Below are 24,218 nucleotides of genomic sequence, written 5' to 3' on the forward strand. Positions count from 1 at the left end.
AATAACTTGCACTTCAGATGTCCGATGTAGACTTGCTTATAACCTGTATTCATTGCTTAGGTATCCAATGTAGATCCTAGGTTATAGCTGTTATTCAGTGCTTAGGTGTCCAATGTTGGCCCTAGGTTATTGCAATTATTCAAAGCTTAGGTATTCAATGTAGACCCTAGGTTATAGTAGGTATCCAATGTAGATCCTAGGTTATAGCTGTTATTCAGTGCTTAGGTGTCCAATGTTGGCCCTAGGTTATAGCAATTATTCAACGCTTAGGTACCCAATGTAGACCCTAGGTTATAGTAGTTATTCAATGCTTAGGTATGCAATGTAGACCATAGGTTATTCAGACATGATTTTTCACCGTTTTAAAGCAGAATTCTGCTTTTCTCCTGACTGAAATCCAATTTTTCTTGTTATAGGCCGGGTTATTTTTATCATCTATGATCCGTTTTTTTTTAATGGTCTGTTTGGTCCCAGTCCACAACGACCCCTGTAACGTATTCATTCATTATATTAGTTAGCCCACGATTCTTGTAAAGAGTATTCTGATGGTTGAAATTTTAAAGTCATCCAGTGAATCTTCATGTAATGGAAACTGATGGCTATGGAAAGAAGAAGCGTGCTTGCAGCAAAAACATGGCGTCCCGAGTTGTTGAAAGAGACTATGAGACAAGAAGTTCAGATAAAGGTTTAAAAACCGTATCGAAATGGGAACGCTGGTGTGAAAAGTTGATGGTAATTTAGTTGGTCAGTTTATACGAAAACTGTAAGCTAGAGCACTGGTATTTTGTAACCTCTGCTCTACAATAATCGCGGTTGGAAGATTTTAAAATGGCACCTACAAAAGAAGCTGCATACGGAAAAATTGAAGCTTAGAAGGCATCTGGAAAAAGTGCAGTTAATTACTATAAGAAGAAAGATTTCTTGCACAAGAGAACAGATGTAGCTCTGTCAGAATATGTGCACTGCATGTCACCAATACAAGCACCAGCTTGAAAGGAAAAAAGGCTCTCATTGAGAAGGAGAAGAACTGATTGCTCATTGAGCCAAAAAAAGTCAGTCAAAAAGAAAGGCTAAACAAATATTTGCCAAGGCGGCAAAAAGAGCTCGACTGGAATATCAACAGGTTATGTCCATTGGAGAAAAAGACAAGTGAATGTATGGGATTATTTGTATATAGTTGATGTACTTGGGTGTTTATTTTACAGATTTGTTATGAAAAGAGAGAAGTATAATATATTTGCTGCAAAAATTGAGAAATTATTTTGACTTAATTACGATATGAACACTGACATGCACATGAAGTAACTTAAGTACCAACAGAAATGGAGAACAAATTCATGTGACAATAAATATTGTGAAATTATTCAAGTTGAAAATTTTTAGTTTTTGAAATGATTATTTTGTTATATATTATGATCATAAGTTGCACCAGGAGCAGTTTTTTATGATTGTAAAATGCATTTTTGTACCCCTGGATCAAGGGTGCTGCCCCTCGACACCCTGTTGAGGGAGGACCCCCAAATCAAATCCCCCTTTCAGGTTTTCATCTTTTTTGGTGGTGAATATCAAAATCATGTCTGGTTATTGCAATTATTCAATGCTTAGATGTCCAATGTAGACCCTTGGTTATAGCTATTATTCAATGCTTAGGTATCAATGTAGACCCTAGGTTATTGCAATTCTTCAATGCTTAGGTATCCAGTATAGACCCTGTGCTATTGCAATTACAGACCTGCCATCTCTTACGATTTTGCCATAAGTCTTAAGAAAATTACCCTTAAAATACAGATTTACAGCAAACTAGCAAAAACTACGGAAAAATGATCGTTGCTGAAAAATCTGGATAATTGGTTCATCCAGGTTTTATTTGGACCTGGTTTTCATCTTAGTGAAATTAGTCAGGGAACCAGACTAACTTTACAGCAGCACCCCAGAGGTTTTAAACTGCACCTGTTTGTAAATGTGACACATCTGCATGACCAAACTGTTGATTATAGAATTTTTAATAATGGTGTCCAGAAAGCGAGGCATGTTTATGACAAAAGGAAAAATAAGCTTCTAGAAAAGTGTTAATAATCAACACAGAAGAATAAAAAGGAGTATTCAGATTCTTGTGAATAAAAGTGGGAAAGGACACAGTTACATTATTTGACATCACAAGCCAATATATCTTGTGGCAGAAGATATGATTGCCATCGTCATGTGAAATTGAAAAGAATTTCCCAAGAATTATGTCAAGTGAGAGATGGCAACAAATCATTGAACTGCATAGGGTTTGGAACTAGAGTTTGTGCTGCTGTACTAGTGGTAAATAAAGACATCATGTACTTTACAAACTTTTCAGTTGAACATAACGTTTATCGTCGATGTGTCGAACTCTTAATTATGTTCTCCAGCTTTGCAATAGCAGTTATTGATATTTTGTTACACTTTACTGAAAACTGGTCAATCTTACAGAAAAAATCAACTGCCTTACTGAGACGGACTCATCAGGGTTGGCAGGTCTGCAGTTATTCAATGCTTAGGTGTCCAATGTAGACCCTAGGTTATAGCAATTATTCAGTGCTTAGGTATTTAATGTAGACCCTAGGTTATTGCAGTTATTCAATGCTTAGATATTCAATGTAGACCCTAGGTTATTGTATGTATTCAATGCTTAGATATTTAATGTAGACCCTAGGTTATTGTATGTATTCAATGCTTAGGTATTTAATGTAGACCCTAGGTTATTGCAGTTATTCAATGCTTAGATATTCAATGTAGACCCTAGGTTACTGCAGTTATTCAATGCTTAGATATTCAATGCAGACCCTAGGTTATTGTATGTATTCAATGCTTAGGTGTCCAATGTAGACCCTAGGCTATAGCAGTTATTCAATGCTTAGGTGTTCAACGTAGACCCTAGGTTATTGCAATTATTCAGTGCTTAGGTATCCAATGTAGACCCTAGGTTATTGCAGTTATTCAGTGCTTAGGTATTCAATGTAGGCCCTAGGTTATTGCAATTATTCAATGCTTAGGTATTCAATGTAGACCCTAGGTTATAGTAGGTATCCAATGTAGACGCTAGGTTATTGCAGTTATTCAATGCTTAGGTATTTAATGTAGACCCTAGGTTATTGCAGTTATTCAGTGCTTAGATATTCAATGTAGACCCTAGGTTATTGTATGTATTCAATGCTTAGGTGTCCAATGTAGACCCTAGGCTATAGCAGTTATTCAATGCTTAGGTGTTCAACGTAGACCCTAGGTTATTGCAATTATTCAATGCTTAGGTATCCAATGTAGACCCTAGGTTATTGCAGTTATTCAGTGCTTAGGTATTCAATGTAGGCCCTAGGTTATTGCAATTATTCAATGCTTAGGTATTCAATGTAGACCCTAGGTTATAGTAGGTATCCAATGTAGACCCTAGGTTATTGCAGTTATTCAATGCTTAGGTATTTAATGTAGACCCTAGGTTATTGCAGTTATTCAATTCCTAGATATTCAATGTAGACCCTAGGTTATTGTATGTATTCAATGCTTAGGTGTCCAATGTAGACCCTAGGCTATAGCAGTTATTCAATGCTTAGGTGTTCAACGTAGACCCTAGGTTATTGCAATTATTCAATGCTTAGGTATCCAATGTAGACCCTAGGTTATTGCAGTTATTCAATGCTTAGGTATTCAGTGTAGGCCCTAGGTTATTGCAGTTATTCAATGCTTAGGTATTCAATGTAGACCCTAGGTTATAGTAGGTATCCAATGTAGACCCTAGGTTATTGTTATTATTCAATGCTTAGGTGTCCAATGTAGATCCTAGGTTATAGCAGTTATTCACTGCTTAGGTATTCAATGTAGACCCTAGGTTATTGATATTATTCAATGCTTAGGTATCCAATGTAGACCCTAGGTTATTGCTATTATTCAATGCTTAGGTGTCCAATGTAGATCCTAGGTTATAGCAGTTATTCAGTGCTTAGGTATTCAATGTAGACCCTAGGTTATTGCAATTATTCAAAGCTTAGGTATTCAATGTAGACCCTAGGTTATAGTAGGTATCCAATGTAGACCCTAGGTTATTGTTATTATTCAATGCTTAGGTGTCCAATGTAGATCCTAGGTTATAGCAGTTATTCACTGCTTAGGTATTCAATGTAGACCCTAGGTTATTGCTATTATTCAATGCTTAGGTATCCAATGTAGACCCTAGGTTATTGCTATTATTCAATGCTTAGGTGTCCAGTGTAGATCCTAGGTTATAGCAGTTATTCAGTGCTTAGGTATTCAATGTAGATCCTAGGTTATTGCTATTATTTAATGCTATGGTATCCAATGTAGACCCTAGGTTATTGCAATTATTCAAAGCTCAGGTATTCAATGTAGACCCTAGGTTATAGTAGGTAGCTAATGTAGACCCTAGGTTATTGCTATTATTCAATGCTTAGGTATCCAATGTAGACCCTAGGTTGTTGCTATTATTCAATGCTTAGGTGTCCGATGTCGATCCTAGGTTATAGCAGTTATTTATGGTTTGTGAAAACCTGCAAGGAAACCATCATGTTTAAAGTGAGGACTGTCTTGTTGTCTTTGCAGGAACAGATTTATAATGGTCACTCTGGAATGCAGTTAATAAACCAGATCCATGATAAGATTGTAGTGTCAGATGAACTTGGGGACAAGCAGAAATCTATTATCTGTGACAAACTTGCTGTAAGTTAGACAAGTATAGTCTCGTTGTAGCATGTGGAAAATGTGTTGATGTATGATTTATGTGTATTGGAGAAAAGGGGTGTATGTAGTAAGGCTTATTAACTGTGTATTAGAGAAAAGGCTTTGTACAGTAAGGCTTATTAACTGTGTATTAGAGAAAGGGCTTTGTACAGTAAGGCTTATTAACTGTGTATTAGAGAAAGGGCTTTGTACAGTAAGGCTTATTAACTGTGTATTAGAGAAAGGGCTTTGTATAGTAAGGCTTATTAACTCTGTATTAGAGAAAAGGCTTTGTATAGTAAGGCTTATTAACTGTGTATTAGAGAAAGGGCTTTGTACAGTAAGGCTTATTAACTGTGTATTAGAGAAAGGGCTTTGTACAGTAAGGCTTATTAACTGTGTATTAGAGAAAGGGCTTTGTACAGTAAGGCTTATTAACTGTGTATTAGAGAAAGGGCTTTGTACAGTAAGGCTTATTAACTGTGTATTAGAGAAAGGGCTTTGTACAGTAAGGCTTCTTAACTGTGTATTAGAGAAAGGGCTTTGTACAGTAAGGCTTATTAACTGTATTAGAGAAAGGGCTTTGTACAGTAAGGCTTATTAACTGTGTATTAGAGAAAGGGCTTTGTACAGTAAGGCTTATTAACTGTATTAGAGAGAGGGCTTTGTACAGTAAGGCTTATTAACTGTGTATTAGAGAAAGGGCTTTGTACAGTAAGGCTTATTAACTGTGTATTAGAGAAAGGGCTTTGTACAGTAAGGCTTATTAACTGTGTATTAGAGAAAGGGCTTTGTATAGTAAGGCTTATTAACTGTGTATTAAAGAAAGGGCTTTATATAGTAAGGCTTATTAACTGTGTATTAGAGAAAGGGCTTTGTATAGTAAGGCTTATTAACTGTGTATTAGAGAAAGGGCTTTGTACAGTAAGGCTTATTAACTGTGTATTAGAGAAAGGGCTTTGTACAGTAAGGCTTATTAACTGTGTATTAGAGAAAGGGCTTTGTATAGTAAGGCTTATTAACTGTGTATTAGAGAAAGGGCTTTGTATAGTAAGGCTTATTAACTGTGTATTAAAGAAAGGGCTTTATATAATAAGGCTTATTAACTGTGTATTAGAGAAAGGGCTTTGTATAGTGAGGCTTATTAACTATGTATTAGAGAAAGAGGGGTTCGTACAGTAAGGCATAGTAATTATGTATTAGAAATTTGTTTTGTTTACAGTAAGGCATAGTAACTATGTATTAGAGAAAAGGGGTTTGTATAGTAAGGTTTATGTATTAGAGAAAGTTGTTTGTATGGTAATGCTTATTAACTACTGCCTGATATAGGAGACATACAACTTGGATTGGGGATTTCCTTTTCTTAATCATGTTTAGAGAAATGTAAAAGAGATGTCATCAGTAATGTTCTTAAATTTTCTTGTGCAAATTTATCCTTGTCATTGATGGGGGAAAAAATGGGAGTTGGATTTTTTTTTTTTAAATTTATCTTACAAGCTGACAGTAAGATAGGTGGAGTGCTATTCATAAATAGAATAGGCTTGTGATTTGACTTTAACATATTTACTGCCTTAGTATAAGAGAGTTACCCTTGTCTATATGTCCATCTGCCACATCTTGGTTATTTAAGTCATTGCAGGCACTGGTTTGGCAACCATGTTCCAGGAGGTTATTTTGTCTTGGCTGTTGTGCATGTTCTCACTGATACTCCTGATTCTTCTTCCTCCATTTTTGTGGCACAACCGTTACATAAAATTGCCCTTATAGCAAGTCTTTCTGCAGAATGTTTGCCCAAGCAGTGAAGTGTACCATATTTCATTTCCAACTTTGATCTGTTGTTTTTATTCAAAATGGATAACATTGTTCTTTTTTGTTTTCTTTAGTTTGAGATAACAAGCTTTGTAAGTGTTCATTTGTTTCGAATATTCTTGCACCAGCCAGAATCGAGGGTCCATACCTCATAAATTAAGGTTATGTTTACACTTTGGCCATTTGATTTACACAAGTATAGTGGAAACCATACACTCTAATTAATTCTTACTACATTTAGAACATAGATGAGCTTAATTGTCATAATTACAAATAAATAAATTACAAATAAATAAAAAATACGTAATCAGCTCCAATTCTAACATTTTTGTTTTTAAAACATCAATAGATATCAACTAATTCATATGCATTCACCTGAAAGATAAACCATCTTCATCATCTTCATATCGATTTCATGCAGCTCAGTGTAAAGTGATTTAAGTTTGCTTGGGGCTTTAGTAAGTGGCCACCCTATGCCAACATTGCAGTTTCAGCCAATACCAGCCTAGTGACAGACAATAAGCTCTGACCTCACACCCCAACCTAAATGTCGGAATATTTCAAATTGGGTAGGAAAGGTCCGAGAAAACTCAGGACTAAAAGTCTAAAGGAAAATTCGGTTAAATTTTAAGCCAGTTTAAAGTTCATTACAGGTTTTTGAATTATATTAATCAGACTTGTCAAACTGCCATTGCATGGTCATCATATTATATTATGACTAACTATTCCATCTTCAAAGAATTAGTATCATTGAGACACATTTTTGTTGAAAAGTTAGTTATCTTGTTTAAATACCCAAACAATGCCTATTCAAATGTATGAAAGATCTTCTCGCTGTGCTTTTGCTGTATAACAGTATACCATCCTGACATTGTCTATGGAGTTACTAAACATATTTTCTGGGTAAGTAACCCTGGTGGTTTTCTAAAAACAAGATTTGTACTTATGAATTCTGAATAATTGTGACATTTAAGATATAAAAGTGTTGTTAATCTTATGTATTTTTGTACGAAGAACTCTTCAAGATTCAGCAGGACTAGAAAATTTCTCAATCTACTGGTCTAACTGGCTAAAGGAAATTTCTGCTAAATTCTAGGCCTGTTGAAAATTCCTTATATGTTGTGTGTTACAACCAAACATCTCTTGCAAGTCCTCCACTTCTGCCATCAAAAGATGATCTTGAGATGATGATTTCTCAGACAGTCATCAGACAAGAACAGAACAGATTCATGTACTAAGAATCAGTTCTCTCAAGACTGGTGGACCCCTTTAGCAAACATTTTTCAAGATGGTTTTCACTGTATATTCATTACAAATTTCCTAGAAATGTATATTTCACATGAATTAACATGAGTAATATTTTCATGTCTTGCAGTTTATTATAGTAACATGTATTTTCAGATTGTAGACAAGTGTCTGATGGATGGTGCAGATGAATATCTTCAAATCATAGCTCTTTGTACAACCATAATGCAACAGATCTGTCATGCAGACAAGTAGCAGCAAGTTTGTTTGGACTAGTGTTTTATGAATGGTGCAAATAAATGTCTGCTGTCATCATTATCTATATTACTATAATCCAACAGATCTCTCACATGGTAAAGTGGCAGCAAGTGTGTAAAGGAAATATGTGTGCTGAAGAACAATGGGCTGGCAGTTTGAAGAAGTTAGACATGAAAACAAGGCTTGACAATTGAGGTGGAAAAAACCCCAATAGAAATAATCATTGCAAAATGAACAAACCAATGGATTTTGAGGACAGTGCTATATGATGGCATATTCTATCTGATGGACATTTATATTTATGTAGATAAGGAATGCAGCTTCCTGGGCAGTTGTGTAGTTTTGGATGCAAATGTGTTAATTTCAAAATCTCGTACACTAAAGTGATAGAATGTTTAAGAAACCTAGCCTCATTTTATCCATTGGTAATACATTCTTGTGAAAGTAACTTGTACAGAAATTTTTAGTTGTACTAGTCCTACACCAGAAGAACTTGTGGGATGGTATGTTGTCATTTGTCTAATGAACATCAGTTAGTATAATTTATCACTACTCCTAAACAAACTACTTTGAAAATTTTTGGGAAACTACAATCCATTTAAATTTGCAAAAAGTCATATGACAAACTTGACTGAATAGAACAGTACCCTGTATGCTATTAATATTGCTTTATAATCGGCATAATCAAAAACAGGTCATATAGAAGTACAAAGTCTTGTTAAATTACTATGTCAATAAATTGTTTTAAACTAATACGACTGTTTATAAGTTTTGTCATCATTTAATTTTCATTCTGCGTGTATTTTCTTACTTCTCAAACATGAAATAAAAGAAAACCATTACCGGTAACAAAATTCACTGGGCTGCAAAGGACACTTACGGTCTATACTCTATAGTGTACTGTTCTAATTCAAAGCATATTGTTTGTTCCTAAATAAAGAGATGAAATAATTTTGTTTTATTCATCCTTTTTAACCATACTTCATTCTTCCTGATCACATTTTAGCAACTGGTCCACTGATATTTGATTTTCCAGCATACCGTTGGATGTGTGCGAGCAATTACCTGTATAGCTTTTTCATTGATCTAATTGGTCCTACAAAGGGATGTAATCCATATTAACTCGAGCATTCTATGATCATTTATAAAATACCGTAGATTATGCTTTCTACTGAATCCCTGAATCTTATAATTGTATTTGACAAAGTTTCTCAAATAAATATGGTTTAAACTACCGTATTTCATGTAATTGTTCGTACACAAAAAAATAATTATTAATTTCAGTGTACAAAAATTATATGTAAAATAAATGATTATAAAAATAAAGGGATTGTACCTGAACAAATTCTACGGAACATGGGCTACTCGACAACCTAATGGTACAAGTGTACAAAGTAAACATATTTTCTGTCTCATTCTACTCTCAACTCAAGAATCTAATTACAATAAATAAAAAAAAGTACTCAAACGATTTGTTGTTGTTATTAGTGAACAAGAGAGAGGATTATCTCTCACTGTGAAAGTTCATCTGCATCTAGAGCATATGTAGCTGTTATGTTGTGTAATGTTGGCAAAATGATAGTCCTACATGTAAGACGTATCACATGTTGTTATGTTTTAGTGCACACAAAATTCAAAACAAATATCAGCGTCGAGGTCTTACATGTAGGTCTAGAGAAAATGATTAAGATGGTTTGAACATGTATTGGTTAAGGGTATTATTGGTAAATTGTATGCAACGATACAAGTCCACATTGTCAAGAAATTAAGTGCAACTTGTATTTTTACAGCAGCAATAATCTCATTTTCAAATTGCAATAAAAAATAAAGAACTTGAAATCACGTTTTAGTTAATGCACATAAGCGAGTGTGTGTGAGCACATGAGAGAGAGAGATGTAAAACAAATTGTGTACAAGACGGTATTTATTAAGGGGGCTTTTATTTGTAGCTTTTGCAAAGAGAAAAGAGACTATTTTGAGTTACCTGACGATTGTGATAATCCTCATGTATTACGATCCTACTATATTCCATTATCAGTAAACGGTGCTAAATCAACAATTCATTCTTGTTTTAATAATGATGTACATTGTCACAACAACGACATGGCTATGCACTGTTATTAAATGGTAATTAAACATGCTTAGCACTTTGGTTATTCCAGTTGAAACCAGATTGAGAGCAAGAATCGACAGAATATGTCAAATCAGCGAGGCTGCCAGTAGGGAAATGAGGCTCTCTTTAGGGAAATAAAAATCTGTCAATGTGCTATTGAAGCCGTTGTCCATACGGAATTTATTATAAGGACAAGTGATCATACATATTACTTGTTATTCAAACTCGCCAGTAAAGACAATAGAGGGGTATATCATTGAATAGATTTGCAATAAAATGTTAATTATATCCAAGTCAAAACAGAACAAACACATAAAAGATAGTACATGTATGTATACAAATCGATTTAACGGAATCTGACTTTCAAATTTACAACAGAAAATGACAAGGTTTTTATATTTTACGTTTATATGACTATAATGAAACAATAAGTCTAGTTGACCAAGGGTCTGTGGTCTTCACTTTAGCATGTACTGAGATGTAATTTTTGTTATATAAGAAAACATCAAAGAGCTTCCGAATTCATTTTAAAATGCATGTGGTGTTTTGTTACGGTGACAGACTTTGTCAGGAGAACTAATTATCGATAATATTGAAAGGTATGTTCTGTGAAGTCCTTTGTCCATTTGTTAATAAACACCAGTAAATGTTGTTGTTGTTGTAGGGTTTAGCGCCAGTTTTCAGCACACGATAGGCTATACATGGAAGCCTGTATTAATGGTGGAGGAAAAACCCGGGAAATCCCTGGAAAGAACCGACTGACCCTTGAGAAGCTACTGGCAAGCTTTCTCACATACCCACATTGGCCGAATCCGAGACTCGAACCTACGCAGACAGAGTTGAGATGGCAGTGATCAGTAACAGAGTGAGCTTTAGACCACTCGGGGCCCCAGTGAATATTGTAATGACAATGAGAGCTAATGCATCAATCATTGTATTTTCTCACCAACAATTAATAATTTTTGTAAAAACAAAATTGCAAAACAGTATTATCAATCATTTTGCATTTTTCCTCACTAAGAAGTCTTTCATTATGGATTATACGCGTGCACACATCAGTGCTGAGACAGGTGAAGATTGAAATCAATAAGACGTTAGGCATCATCCCAAGTGGTATGACAAAGTTATTACAACAATTAGACAATTCTGTTTTAAAGCAGAGCTTTGGAAGTTGTGGGAACATTGGATGATGGCAGGCAAGCACAGCTTCACAAACACTGGATGTATGCAGCATACTGTGTATTCCTATGTTGCACATTGGGTTGAGGATGCATGGGACATAGTTCCTGAATCGGCTATTGTGAATGGCTTTGCTAACGCAAAAAATTGTCAGCAGGATAGAGAAGCCAGATGAGGATGATGAGATGGAAACAGATGATAATGAGATCATTTCCAATGATCTGAGCCCTGAGATAGCTGCCATTTTTCATTCCGATACGGAAGACGAAAACAAATGGATTTTCAGATATTGGAGATGATTAAGTGAACTCTTAATCATTATTTTCTTAATTAGAATGTGGAACAGTACTACTACAGGTAATAAAATGAATTAAAACATCGATGTGCTTTCAATTATAATTGACATGTTAAATAATATGCATCATAAAACTGTTCATTTGTGTAAATTTGATACAGCTTTTCATAGATATGTTAAGGTATAATAAAAAAGTATTTTTATGTTCCGTTTGTAATGCTTCTGTTTTCTGTTTCTTAACATTTCTGATTTCCCTATGGATAGCATCATTTCCCTATTGTTCGCTTCACTGAGTTTATCTCATCTGTTGAAATTTGCACTCAAGACTGGTTTCAACTGGAATAATTAGGTTAAAGCTTTAGGCCTTTAACATGTACATAGCATGCATAGGGATGTGGCTCTTGTTGCAATGGATATCATAATTAAAACAAGCATGGACTGTTTATTCAGCTGTGTCAATTGATAACGGAATATAGCAGTGCCTTGTACAGAAGTAAAATCACAAGCATGTTAGCATCGGTGATGCAGTTTCACGATTGCTGGTAATATGGAATATCATACAGTGATACCATTAATATTCATGAAACCGGATGTTACTAGTGTAAATTACAAAGCCAAGTTATTGGCCTGGCCTGGTCTTATACTCTGAATTGACTTATATATGGATGAAGGTTGGAAAATTTACAAAGTTGGTGAATTCGACCTATATTCTGTATTGACTTATAGGCTCGCAAATATGGTAATCCACTTTAAGGAATTGGCTTTAGAGGTTTTTAGGTTGTGATGGATAATCAGGGTTTTGCAACTTACCTGTGATATGGCTGACACAAACAGCAACAACCTCTCCCAATGATGTGCTTTGGAAACATAGAGTGCAGACTAAGGGGCAGCAAGACACATACAGAGTTACCATGGTATCAGATTCCAGTAAAAAGATTTCTTTGGATAAGACAGACTAGGGGGGCAGCAAAATGCATACAGAATTCACAAGGTATCAGATTTTGTGGGATCAAGCTGACCAAGGGGCAGCAAGATGCATACAGAGTTCATTTGCTATTAGATTTCCAGGCATCAGGCAAACTCAAAATAGTGAGAAGGTACTTAAGTTTTCCTTTCTGTGACAACTGTTTCAGCAACACTAATAGTTGAGAAGGTATAACTCAGTTTTGACAAAACCATACATGTGATTCGACCACTGGTAGGAGAGAAATAGCATTTTAAAGGCATTTTAAAGGCCATACTGTTTTATAGTTGAAACCTACCAATTTTCAACAATTAATTTTTTTTAATACTAAATTGAAAAACCAAACCAGTATTTGCATGGACATTATCCAAACAATATAAAACCCAGTTTACTGGTGATCAGAATTGTTCCACCAGGGCAATGACTGGTGTAATGATGCCTTTTCAGTTTAATTGTTATGGTGTTTTTCCAGATGTTTTAATGGAAATATTTAAGGAAGCACTGGGGGGGGGGGGGGCAATTCATGCCAAAATATGCACCGTCTCCAAATGCTAATAAAACTGCCGGCTACAAAATATTTCATCAAGTTCAACAGTACTTGGAAATCAAGAGTGCAAGTCAGTGTAATGGTTCAGGCAAAGTGAATTTAAAGACAGTATATGGGGGAAGATGAACCACCCCATGGATGGTTTTCCGATGGCTCTGCATATCATGGACTGCATGCCTTAGATCTTCCATGCTTCATCACAACATAGGTAAGGAGACTGAGTCTGCCACCAGTGCCAAGAGAGGCTCAAACAGATAGTCTCTTTTTTCCAGGAGGGAACTGAGGTGAAATAGTCCAATCTTAGCAAAGACAGGACAATGAACTGTCACTTTTTGTGTGACTAGCTAGTTCCTGGAAGCTGTCACCTCGTTAGCCTTTTAATTGTCATGACTAAGATAATGTGTACTTTTGATAAGATAGTAAATGAGGTTTGCTGCCTCCTTCCACCAGATCTACACCCCGAGCCTCATCAGAGGTTAGGATCCTCTCCAGGTTGTGCCTCTTGTTCCTCCTTCACACAGCTGATGCAGAAACTGTCTAAAGGTCAAGGGGGACAAGGCAGCAGAAAGGGAAATCTGTCCCATCGTTAATGCTTTGCCCCATGATCTCAACAAAAAGCTACAAAATCCATGTACCCATCTTGCCTCTTAAGCCCCACTTTGGAGTGCCTTCCAGGTGGGGATTTCTCAGGGACCTGGACTCATCTCCTTGTCAAGATGCTTGATGTATTGGAAATGATGATCGACACTAGCTAACATAACTGCATGTGCTAAGTGGTGCGGCGATATTGTAGTTTGCTGTTCTGGCAACACATACCACAATGTTATTTTCTGTACTGCTATGTTTTCAAGGTATTGCTTTCATCTTACAAATCTGTGTATTCCTCATAATTTGTTCAATTTAATGAAAGATCCATATTTTATTTTTCTCATCGATACATGCTTGCCATGAGATCGCAAGAGAATGTAAAAAGTTATGCACATTACCATTATGTGGTATTCGGGGCCCCGAGTGGCAGAGTGGTCTAAAACGCTCACCGTTCGGATCACTGCCATCTCACATCTGTCTGCGTTTGTTCGAGGACTAGATTCGGCTAGCGTGGGTACGTGGGAAAGCCTGCCAGTAGCTTCTCGTGGGTCGGTGGTTCTTCCCTGGGTTTTCCAGGGTTCTTCCTCCACCAGTTATACTGGCTGCCATGTATAGCCTATCTTGTGCTTAAAAATGACATTAAACCCTAGAACAACAACAAAAATTATGTGGTATTCAAAGTTTTTTTTCCCTCCCAGCGTGAAAGTTGACAGGTATGGTGTAAAGTTGCTTACATCAAAGCATACTACAACTCAGCTTTTATGGTATTAGCATAACTTTTGAAGCTCTATTTCAGAAACTTTATTAGTGCATTTTGGAGATATCATTAAAGTTTAGCACAATAGTGCCCATAATTCAATTCCCTGGGGTGTACTTAATTCAGCACATAATCAAATCTACAATGTACATGAGGTGGCGCCATTATGTAAATATGTTCAATAGCCTAATTGCGAGGGTTGAATCAAACCGTATTGTTTGTTTGTTGTGTTGTCATACTGGGATTATATTTTAATAAGTTGGGTATTTACAATTTCAAAGCAAAGTAAAAATGTAATTACCAGTGCACTGATATATAATGTCCAATGCAATAATACATAAACAAACAACAATCGAGTCAAAAGGGAGAGGTAGTGTTACAGCAGTTCGCGATTGCTAAATTCTTGTCATCGTTCGATCAAATTATACACAAATCTAAATTAGGCAGAAGCAATAAGAAAACAAAATTAAATAAATTAGTTTTCAAAAAAGTTTATACCGTTTCTTTTTAATAATCATGCATGCCAACCTTGAGATAATTATATGTTTAATTTTTTAAAATACAAGTGTGCCTAAATAAATGCATTTAGAACTTACCTCATGCATCTTGAGATGTAGGTCGGCTTATACGCGGGTCATGCGCTTTTTAGTGTTTATACCTGTTCAGTCTGGGGGTCGGCTTATACGCGAGTATATACGGTAGTCATTTTTCTAAACTGGTGATAAATGTCAGTGAAAACACAATGGCATGGTTCTGTTTAATTATATTTGAAAATTCAATTTATTATTGGTGTAAAATGTTGCTAGCTTGGAAGCATTGTGTCGTTTCAAAATTATTGGCATTTAAAAAAAAATTAATTATAAATTAGACCAAAAGCATAAATACAGACTTTCGGCTAATTACAAATAAACTTTATGAAACAACAATTTCCAAAAGCAGGCAAACAGTTGACAAATGAGATGTTAGGTGAAGATGAACAAAAAAAGAGGAAGAAGTAATGGAGTAACATTCGGTATACCAAGTGCTTTCTTTACCATGTCAAGCCATGTATGTGGTCATAAAAGTGAATGGGATTGTACTTATGCAAACACGTGCTGTACTGAGTCATACTCTGGTGGTACTTTGTGTCTCTATTTGTCTTTGCTTTTGTATTTATCATGTAACAATCTCAAAAATGTGTACAGTAGTAGTGTTGTTTTTAGTGGCTACTGATACAGGTCATGTCCTTCTATCCCCTTTTCCCCAACTCTCCTCTTGCATTGGACGCATGTAGTACCTTTCATGGATAACAATCCATTTGTTAACATGTATACACGATGATATGAGCACAAAGTCAAGAGAGGCAGAAGGTCATGACCAAAATTTCAAACTGCCATTTCACAACTGCTTTTAATCAGTAAGACCTTGTGTTATTCTAATCAGAGTCCAACAGGTTACAGAATGCTTGAGATGTATATCATTTATTTTATACTCCTCCACCATACTGTTATACTTTAGATTTGAATAACAATAACCACCAATCAGAACTGAATGTAACATATTTCACTGTGTAATACAAAGTGTAGCTCTCATATGTAATAGAAGCAATAGAGAAACTGCATTAAAATAATCAGTAAAGTACTTATAACATGGAAACAAATCTGGAACGTCTACTTTTTGTTAACTGTGGCTGAACATGCAGACAGGATAAAATACTCAGAATGGAATTAGCAAGGGGGGAGTGCAGATTTCAATCTACTTGAGTTAGTGACCATGTGTTTGCAACTTGGTTGAAGGCTAGTGAGTCTTGTCAATAGTTTTTCTTTGTTATATAAATAAGTACATGTGCATGCTAGGGGCTGTACATTTAGTATGTATGCATGGAGGGGTGGGTAACCCAAATGCATACACTTGCGTATGCGGTTGGTCTACTGATAATGTACGTATGTATAAGAAATGAGGGTGTCTGTGTGTGAAACCTCGATAATAATTTGTCTCATATGTAACCTGTTCGACTGGGTTCAGTTGGCATTTGAATTTTAGCGGACACTAGACAAACTTTTTAAAGTTACACAGCTTATTTCTTTGATGCAGCCAGACATTCAACATCGGCGGACTATCTGTTTTATTAAACATGTTAATATTATTAATCCTTAATCGTTTCAGCATGGATTAAACATAGGTTGTTCTACAGAATTCGGAGGTGGGGGTGTCAAGCGTACATACACAGCTAAGGAAGTGTAAAAAAAGTACACTTGTGTACAGGAAGGGGTCAAGCTTTGCCAGATTTTTGCATACGTACTAAATGAATGGCCCCCTATGGCTATCTCAAATGAATTCTCAATTTAAGGAAAGAAAAGGCATAATATTAATATTTGTTCAGACTGCTGAAGATTATAGGGTCAGTATCCTTTTGTACTGATTCTTCACCTACTGTATCAATATGGAAAAAATATAAAATACATCAATATATCGATTAATCATTTCACCCTTGTCAACTGTTTATTTAGTTCCTCATACTCCACAATCTTGCAGAACACATGGAATTATTTCTAAAACAGACAAGTCCATGTTAGCAAGGTATCGAAATGTATTTTGTCTTATTCTTCTTTGAATTGGTGGATTAGAAATTGCTGTCCATGGCCTTCTTAACTGTAAAGAAACTGTCTTCTCCAGACCATATAATTGGGCTGGGGTCAGTTTTACAACATAATCTGTTGCCATACATTCTCTGACTATGTCTGCTCTGGATATATGAAGCTCCTGAAGCTGAGATGAGAAATTGGTAGCTATCGCTAAAACATCCTTGTCTGTAATATGAACTCCACTAATGTGGAGTCTCCTCAAATTCTTCAGTGAATTTTGTAGAAATGCCCCAACATTTTGAGGAGGTATAGCAGGCTCATTTAAAATTTCCCCCATGCTATGTACTCCAAGAGTTTCTAGACAGTGGCTATACCAACGGAAATACTGAACTACGTTATCAATAAAAAGTAAACTCTGGAACACAATGGTGAGTGACTTCAGCAACATTGTTGGGCAGAAGATTTCTGGAAACGATGAGGTCTGATCAGTTTCAACAAGTATTAGATGAAGCTGAAGATTTGGCACTAAATTTCCAAAACTCTCCCATATCTTTGGATTTATTCTGACAATGCTGTTTGGGTTCATATTAAGAACTACAAGAGATAGAACCTGAAGGTGCCCTGGATTATCACAAATCACATCTAGAATACGACTTAAATTTTGATCCCAGTTTGTACATAACCAATGTAGATTTGAAAACAATAAAATATTAGTAAGCATTTCTATGTTTCCTGGTCCAGTCTCACATGAGCATGATGCTACAGAAAGACCGCATAACGACTTAGATTTGGCTTGTGTTGAATGGCTGAACAGTTTCTCATGAACTGCTGACATGACTGTGACACTAATGCATGGATCAAAGCCACATGATACTAAACGAAGGTGACATGACTTTGACACTATTAATTTGAGAACATCTGCAACTTTATCCGATTCCTTGACTGACGTTCCTGTATTTTCAGTATCAAAATAGTTACATCTTCTTTTACATAGTACTCTCCCTCTAGGCTTCAAAGTTATCTCCCTAATATGATTAAACTGTATGGTAAGGCCCTGTAAAATTTCAAGAATATCATTTTCGCAACAAATGCTCCATTCAAATATTGTTTTCTCTGATTGCCGTAAGAACTTTTTGATGAGGTCGATGTTTTTGTTCCTCTGAGAGCAAATAAAATCAATGTGAACAGATTCCAGCAGAAAACATCTTGGGTTTTCCAACACGGTTCTCCAGTTTCTGCAAGTACTTGACGCTGACAGCTTCTCTCCTAACGACAGATATTTAAATATATTTAACAGTACTATCGGTGCTACATTATCCCACATTTTCACCGCAGCATGCAGACAACTGTTACCGGAAGCGATTATAACAACACTAAAGCAGCATGCAGACAACTGTTACCGCTAACGATTCTAGCCACAATAAAGCAGCATAAGAATGTATAATAATTTTAAAGAATTGTATCGAAATTATATGAAGACAGTTTACTGTTAAGAAAAAGATTTTATATTGAAAACATTCATGTCGTAAACTTCAAATTAATTTACAGTAAGCATGGCGGACAAGCGAGAATCTGGTAGGATATGAATGCATTTGTTTTTGTTTACCAGTAGCATTTTGATGCCTTTTTCCACTAACATAATGTATTTTGAACGACATTTGAACTCAAACAGTTTTTATATTTTTCGAAGTGCTTACTTTGTCTGGCTTAGCGAAATACATGCACACTTAGTGGCCACGATTTGGGTTCGCCTAATTTCGATCGTAACCTTTTTTCGCTGGAAGTGTTCAAGCCTGTCACAGGGGCTTGTACCGTTACTTGCAATGTTTCTTCAGATAATTCACGTACTTAATTAACACCGGGTGGGGGCACTTCTGTATTTGATGTGACCTATTTATGATGTGACACATATCTTATGGGCTATTTGGCAATTAGCAACAGGGGATGATATTTTCAGGATTTTAGAATAAATGAAAATTTAATGCTTTCCGCATAATTCGAGTGTGGTGAATTCAGAAAATGAACTCATTATCGTGATATCTTTTCACATAAATTCACAGCATGCATTAAAACACATTCACCGTCCACCATTTTTAATATTGGTCTTGGTCACTTTTTTTAAAATCTTGACCTCAATATTATTGCAAGCTGACATTTGCATATTTTTTACATGTGGTTATTTAGAAATTTGGGTGTACTTTCAGCAATAAGAATAAATATATCTTTTTTTGTTTCTGCTACTTCTGGAACTTCTCTGTGACTTTTTATCATGTGCCACCCTTGCCCCAACACGTTTGCATGAAATACTATATTCTTGAGTCCAAAAAGTTGAAATTATATGTTTTTCTTAAAATTTAATGCTGTATGCATAACTTGTTTGAGCAGAATTCAAAATTGAACTCTATGATATCTTTTCAAACAAATTCACAACATGGATTGAAACAGATGAACCATTCACCATTTTAATACAGTAGTTCCCCTCTTGAATGGCCCCCCTGACCAGCGGCCACCGCTTCTTACAGGCAGAATCCCATGGTACCAACAAGTTTGTATTCAAAAGTACCTCACAACTAGCAGCCAGCATATTAGTACAAAAATGGGAAATGTTCCCATCATGATTGGCCACTTTTTTCGTCAGATGTATCCAGAACCAATTCTTAATTCATATCATGACATAAGGTAAGTAATCAGATTATCTCTGCCGTCGATACATGTCTCCCAATGTCAAATTTCCGATACTGAAAGAAGTGTTGACTAAAGTACATGTTGTTGTTGTTGTAGGGTTTAACGCCATTTTTCAGCACAAGATAGGCTATACATGGTGGCCAGTATAATTGGTGGAGGAAGAACCCTGGAAAACCCCGGGAAGAACCACCAACCCACGAGAAGCTTTGTTGCAGGCTTTCTCACATACCAACATTAGCTGAGCCTGAGACTCGAACTCATGCATGCAGAGGTGAGATTGCAGTCACTCGTAACAGTCAGCGCTTTAGACCATACGGCCACTTGGGGCCCCCTAAAGTACATGTAACACTTAGATTAATATTATATCATTGTCTATAAAAGAGCCAACATATACAGGAAATGGGTTAAACAATGTTATGATAGAGTTTTTGGCTTCACACATCTGTCAAGTTCTTCTCTTTGATGATTAGGCCTACAACCAGTCATGATTGTCAAGATCATAAAAGGGTCAGCATATGCTAAAAATACATTTTGTGCATGAACACACACACACACACACACAAAAATTAACCTTGAACAAATCAGGGTACCAGACCAAGACCGAAAAATCACGTGACGGCACATTTATTGCTTCCTTTATGAAGAAATCATTTCATCCACTTGACGAGTTTAATCTGCATAATTAAATTGCATACAGTTAGCAACATCCGAATGAATCATTACCAGACATTAACATGTCATCATGTGAACAGAGATGTATTATTTTAGAAGAAAGTCAGTTTATTCTACTCAACAACATTGGGTGAGGTGGGGAGGGGGACTTACCGAACAATTTTATGTACAAAAGACACGAATAAAACAATTTTATGTTGAAAAGACTTGAATAAACAATGTCATACATGATAAGGAGTTATTCAGCAGCATTGGGAAAATGGAACAAATGGAAAGAGAATTATGTATGTACCAAGATTTAAATGACATTTTTGAATGGTTTTGCAATGTGCATGACAACATTACTCGCTCGCATATCACACTTACACCAAGAATGAGAACTATTAATGTATATTTAGTTGAAATAAGTCTATTATTATAAGAAGAAGAATCTTTAAATAATTAATGTTACTTTTAAACGAAGATATTAAATGCTTTGAAGTATGTAGCTTTCTTACTATGTACATTATGTATACTTCTCACAGAAAATTTAGTCCTTCTCTGGAAAGGCCACCTGTCTTATAAGGCCACTTTCCTGGTGCATAAGGGGTGGCCGTATAAGAGGCAGACCACTGTATTGGACTTTGGTCACCTTATGCAAAATCTGGACTCACGGTTTTTTCAAGCAGAAATTTGCATATGGTAATATAGAAATTTTTTGTGAAAATTCAGCTTTAATAATAAATTCACTTTTTCATTCTTTCAGGTACTTTTTAAGCCTTTTTGTACCTTTTTTAAGTGCACATCCCCATCATTTTTGCATGAAATATCATAATTATGAGTCAAACACTTGTTGAAACTATATCTTACTCTTAAAACTAGTAGTGTATAACCATTACAGTGTTCTTGTACATATATGTGTTGATATGAAATCACAATTTAGTAAACAACAATTGTCACTTTAGAATTGAATTATGATAGTTTTGGTCAGTTTTCATATCTTTAAAATTAGTAACAAAAATAACTTACACTGAATACTTCCAGAATTCTTCAAAGGATGTCAGTCATGTGGACAAAACTCTTGACAAATTCCTCATTCACTTTTTTATATTGTACAGGTTTCTCATAATTTATTATTACAGTAAATCTGTATTTCTATGGTGTAAATTGTGTATGTTGCAACATTCAGTTTTGGATGTCAAAATGTTTAAATATTTTCTTCATAATTTGGACCAATTTTGAGCAGCCATATACAGTTAATGAAGAAGTCTTAAATTGTGAAATGAGGGATTGTGCAATTTCAGCAATGACGTACTTTTGTCTCATCTGTCAGCGGATCAAAGACATGACAAATTATATGCTCACGATTTTTGAGAAAATAAATCATATTCCTATCGATTTCATGCAGATACATCTTGATGAAAGGTCATTAAAGTTTGCTGAGCCAGCTAGTAAGCGGCTAACCCTTGTCCACACCATTTGGTCCTTTTGAATTCCAAATTTACGATAGGGAGTTGACTCTGACCCAACACCCCAACATAAATGTCCAAATTTCAAAAATGGGGTGACAAGAGTCAGAAGAAAATTGGACTTGGATCCATAGAACCTGACGATGTTATGGACCAAACTTTTAAAACCAACCAAGTCATTTGGCAGAAGAAAATAATGCAATATGACAGGGGATAGTTAATAAAAGTGGGCAAAAAAATATGTGCTTTTGATTAAATGAAGACAACTAGTCTGAAAAACACTTGTATATTGACAACTTATATTTGTGTAGTACAATCCATAATCCGTTATGTACTGTACAAGTATATAATAAATTTATGAGTTTGAGTATAGATCTCACATGTTATAAACTTAATGTATGACTCATATCCTATTAGAAAACACAAAAAACACGTATATAAAAAAATTGTTTGTCCTCGTTTTGAGTTATATCTGATTGGCACTTAATTCACTATATTTGTCTCAAGTAGCACGTGGCTGTAGTTGCTAACATGCATCATGTACATGTACTTAAATTGGCCTAGATTTTGGTCACCTGGAGACAGCTGTCATCTTGCCGAGGCTACCCAGGGGATGAGGCTATTCATAGGGAAATGAAAACGTGTGAACAAATTAAAAAGTTTAATAAACATCTTTGCAAGATATTCCATCTTCAGTTAACTTGAAGACCAGATATCTATGGTTTCAAAGGATTTAAAATTTTATTTGCGTTTTATACTGCAGTTGTCAGAGACTATAGGCCTAAAATGTTTTCCATTAAAAATTAAACTTTCACGGCACAGTAAATGAGTTGCTGTCACTTTGGAAATGCAACAATCCATCAGTTTCCATTGCTTTTATTTTTTTAAGTTTGGCGCTGACTTCCTTTGATGAAAGGTTCATTGTATTTAATTTATGAAGACTGTAGTCAACTTTCTTTGATGAAGGGTGCATGTGGTATTGAAGTTAATGCTAATGGACAGCTTTGGAGGTCGAAACAGATGTCTATTTCTTATTGCGGCAGCAATGTCAAAAAATTGTAGAATAGTGATTGAGACTGAATTTGTTTTTCATTTGGTTAGGATTTATGACCAAAAAGAATCATCAGTGCTTCAGAGGTAATCAGTTTTCTTTGAAGTTTCAGCAAAACTATTTTTTCTGGGTACATTTTAAAAACAAGAGGAATTAGCTGTCATTTTGTCGGTTGTACTAGCAATTACTGTTCCTGCCTTCAAAAGTTGATCGATTGTAGTTAGTCCTGATAGCATGATTTTTGGATAGACCAAATAGTAGATCTTGCTTTTTTGGGGAGGGAGAGGTTAACATTTCTGATAGCAGAGTGATGATGCCTTTCATGCATGCTACAGAAATTTTAAAATAAAATGACTAACAGATTATACATTTTGTCAGTATGAACAAAGAATTTGTTTATCTGATAATGGATACATTCCAGTGTATTTTGTATCAAGTTTAAGGCTTCCTTCCATGGTGCCTCTGAATTTCTTCACTCCAGACCCAAGGTTGTATATACAAGTTTAAACAGCCAACAATCTCCACACCAAAAGATTAGCCAGATTGTATATTTTGTCGCCAGTAAGGAGAATAAATCACAATTTCCAACATTAGCAAAGACAGTATGATCACTGAATAAACATTTTACACATTACTTAACATACTTTTAAGAAGAATTTTCATTTCTTGTATGAGAAAAATACATTTATCTGAAATTGCAGGAGCCAAATCACAATTTTATATATTAAAATTCATACACAATCTCTTCCCCAAAATGAAATTAAACTTTTTACATGTTTCGTTTCATACTTTTAAGAAAGAAAAAAATTGGGGTATGAGAAAAATACATGTATATGAACTTTCAGGAACCATGCCAAATTCATGTTATAACAGAGTGTGTTATAGTAGGGGTCACACTGTGTCTTGAATGAAACAAAGCTATCTGAATACAGTGTACTGTCTTCAATATTAATATCTTTTTATTCATTTTTTTAAAAGAAACAAATTTCAACTTGATCCGATTTCACCATTCTCGGTTTCCATCATATTCAGGCCAAATGAAATATAAACCAACAGAACTTATTAGAAAATAGACATTAGAGTAAGTAAAATCTGACTAAAACATGACTTTGCTTTGCAGAAAAGTGTTGATATGGGCTGCCAAATGTGCCACACAGCACAGTTATTTAAGCAGTATGACCTCGACCCCCAGAACATAAACATCAGGGTCCATGTCTTACATTGTAGTAAGCAGTAAGACTTCGACTCCCAAAACATAAATATCAAGGTCCATGTCTTACATTGTAGTAAGCAGTAAGACCTTGACCCCAAAACATAAATATCAGTGTCTGTGACTTACATTGTAGGA

The 24,218-nt window shown here is 35.4% G+C and overlaps 2 protein-coding genes across 8 annotated transcripts in view; both read left to right on the forward strand.

Annotated features, from left to right (window-relative positions):
- Positions 1–9,846, forward strand: part of LOC149798744 (replication factor C subunit 4-like) — a 42,822-nt gene extending 32,976 nt beyond the window's left edge. For 2 of the 3 annotated variants that reach the window (XM_089957610.1, XM_089957612.1), the window contains exons 10-11: positions 4,579–4,695; positions 7,906–9,846. In XM_089957610.1, coding sequence (XP_089813736.1) covers positions 4,579–4,695; positions 7,906–8,004 — 216 coding nt within the window. In that variant the 3' untranslated portion in view covers positions 8,005–9,846. The remainder of the gene's footprint in view (positions 1–4,578; positions 4,696–7,905) is intronic. The other variant, XM_089957613.1, reaches the window with a different exon arrangement.
- An 8,341-nt stretch (positions 9,847–18,187) lies between these two features.
- LOC149798745 (zinc finger HIT domain-containing protein 1-like) overlaps positions 18,188–24,218 on the forward strand; it is a 28,263-nt gene continuing 22,232 nt past the window's right edge. For 4 of the 5 annotated variants that reach the window (XM_089957615.1, XM_089957616.1, XM_089957619.1 and 1 more), the window contains exon 1: positions 18,188–18,589. In XM_089957615.1, the coding sequence (XP_089813741.1) occupies positions 18,568–18,589 (22 nt within the window). In that variant the 5' untranslated portion in view covers positions 18,188–18,567. The remainder of the gene's footprint in view (positions 18,590–24,218) is intronic. The other variant, XM_089957618.1, reaches the window with a different exon arrangement.

Source organism: Sinohyriopsis cumingii, chromosome 5 (assembly GCF_028554795.1).
Source record: "Sinohyriopsis cumingii isolate HCF-2022 chromosome 5, ASM2855479v2, whole genome shotgun sequence".
NCBI classification, from domain to species: Eukaryota; Metazoa; Mollusca; class Bivalvia; order Unionida; family Unionidae; genus Sinohyriopsis; species Sinohyriopsis cumingii.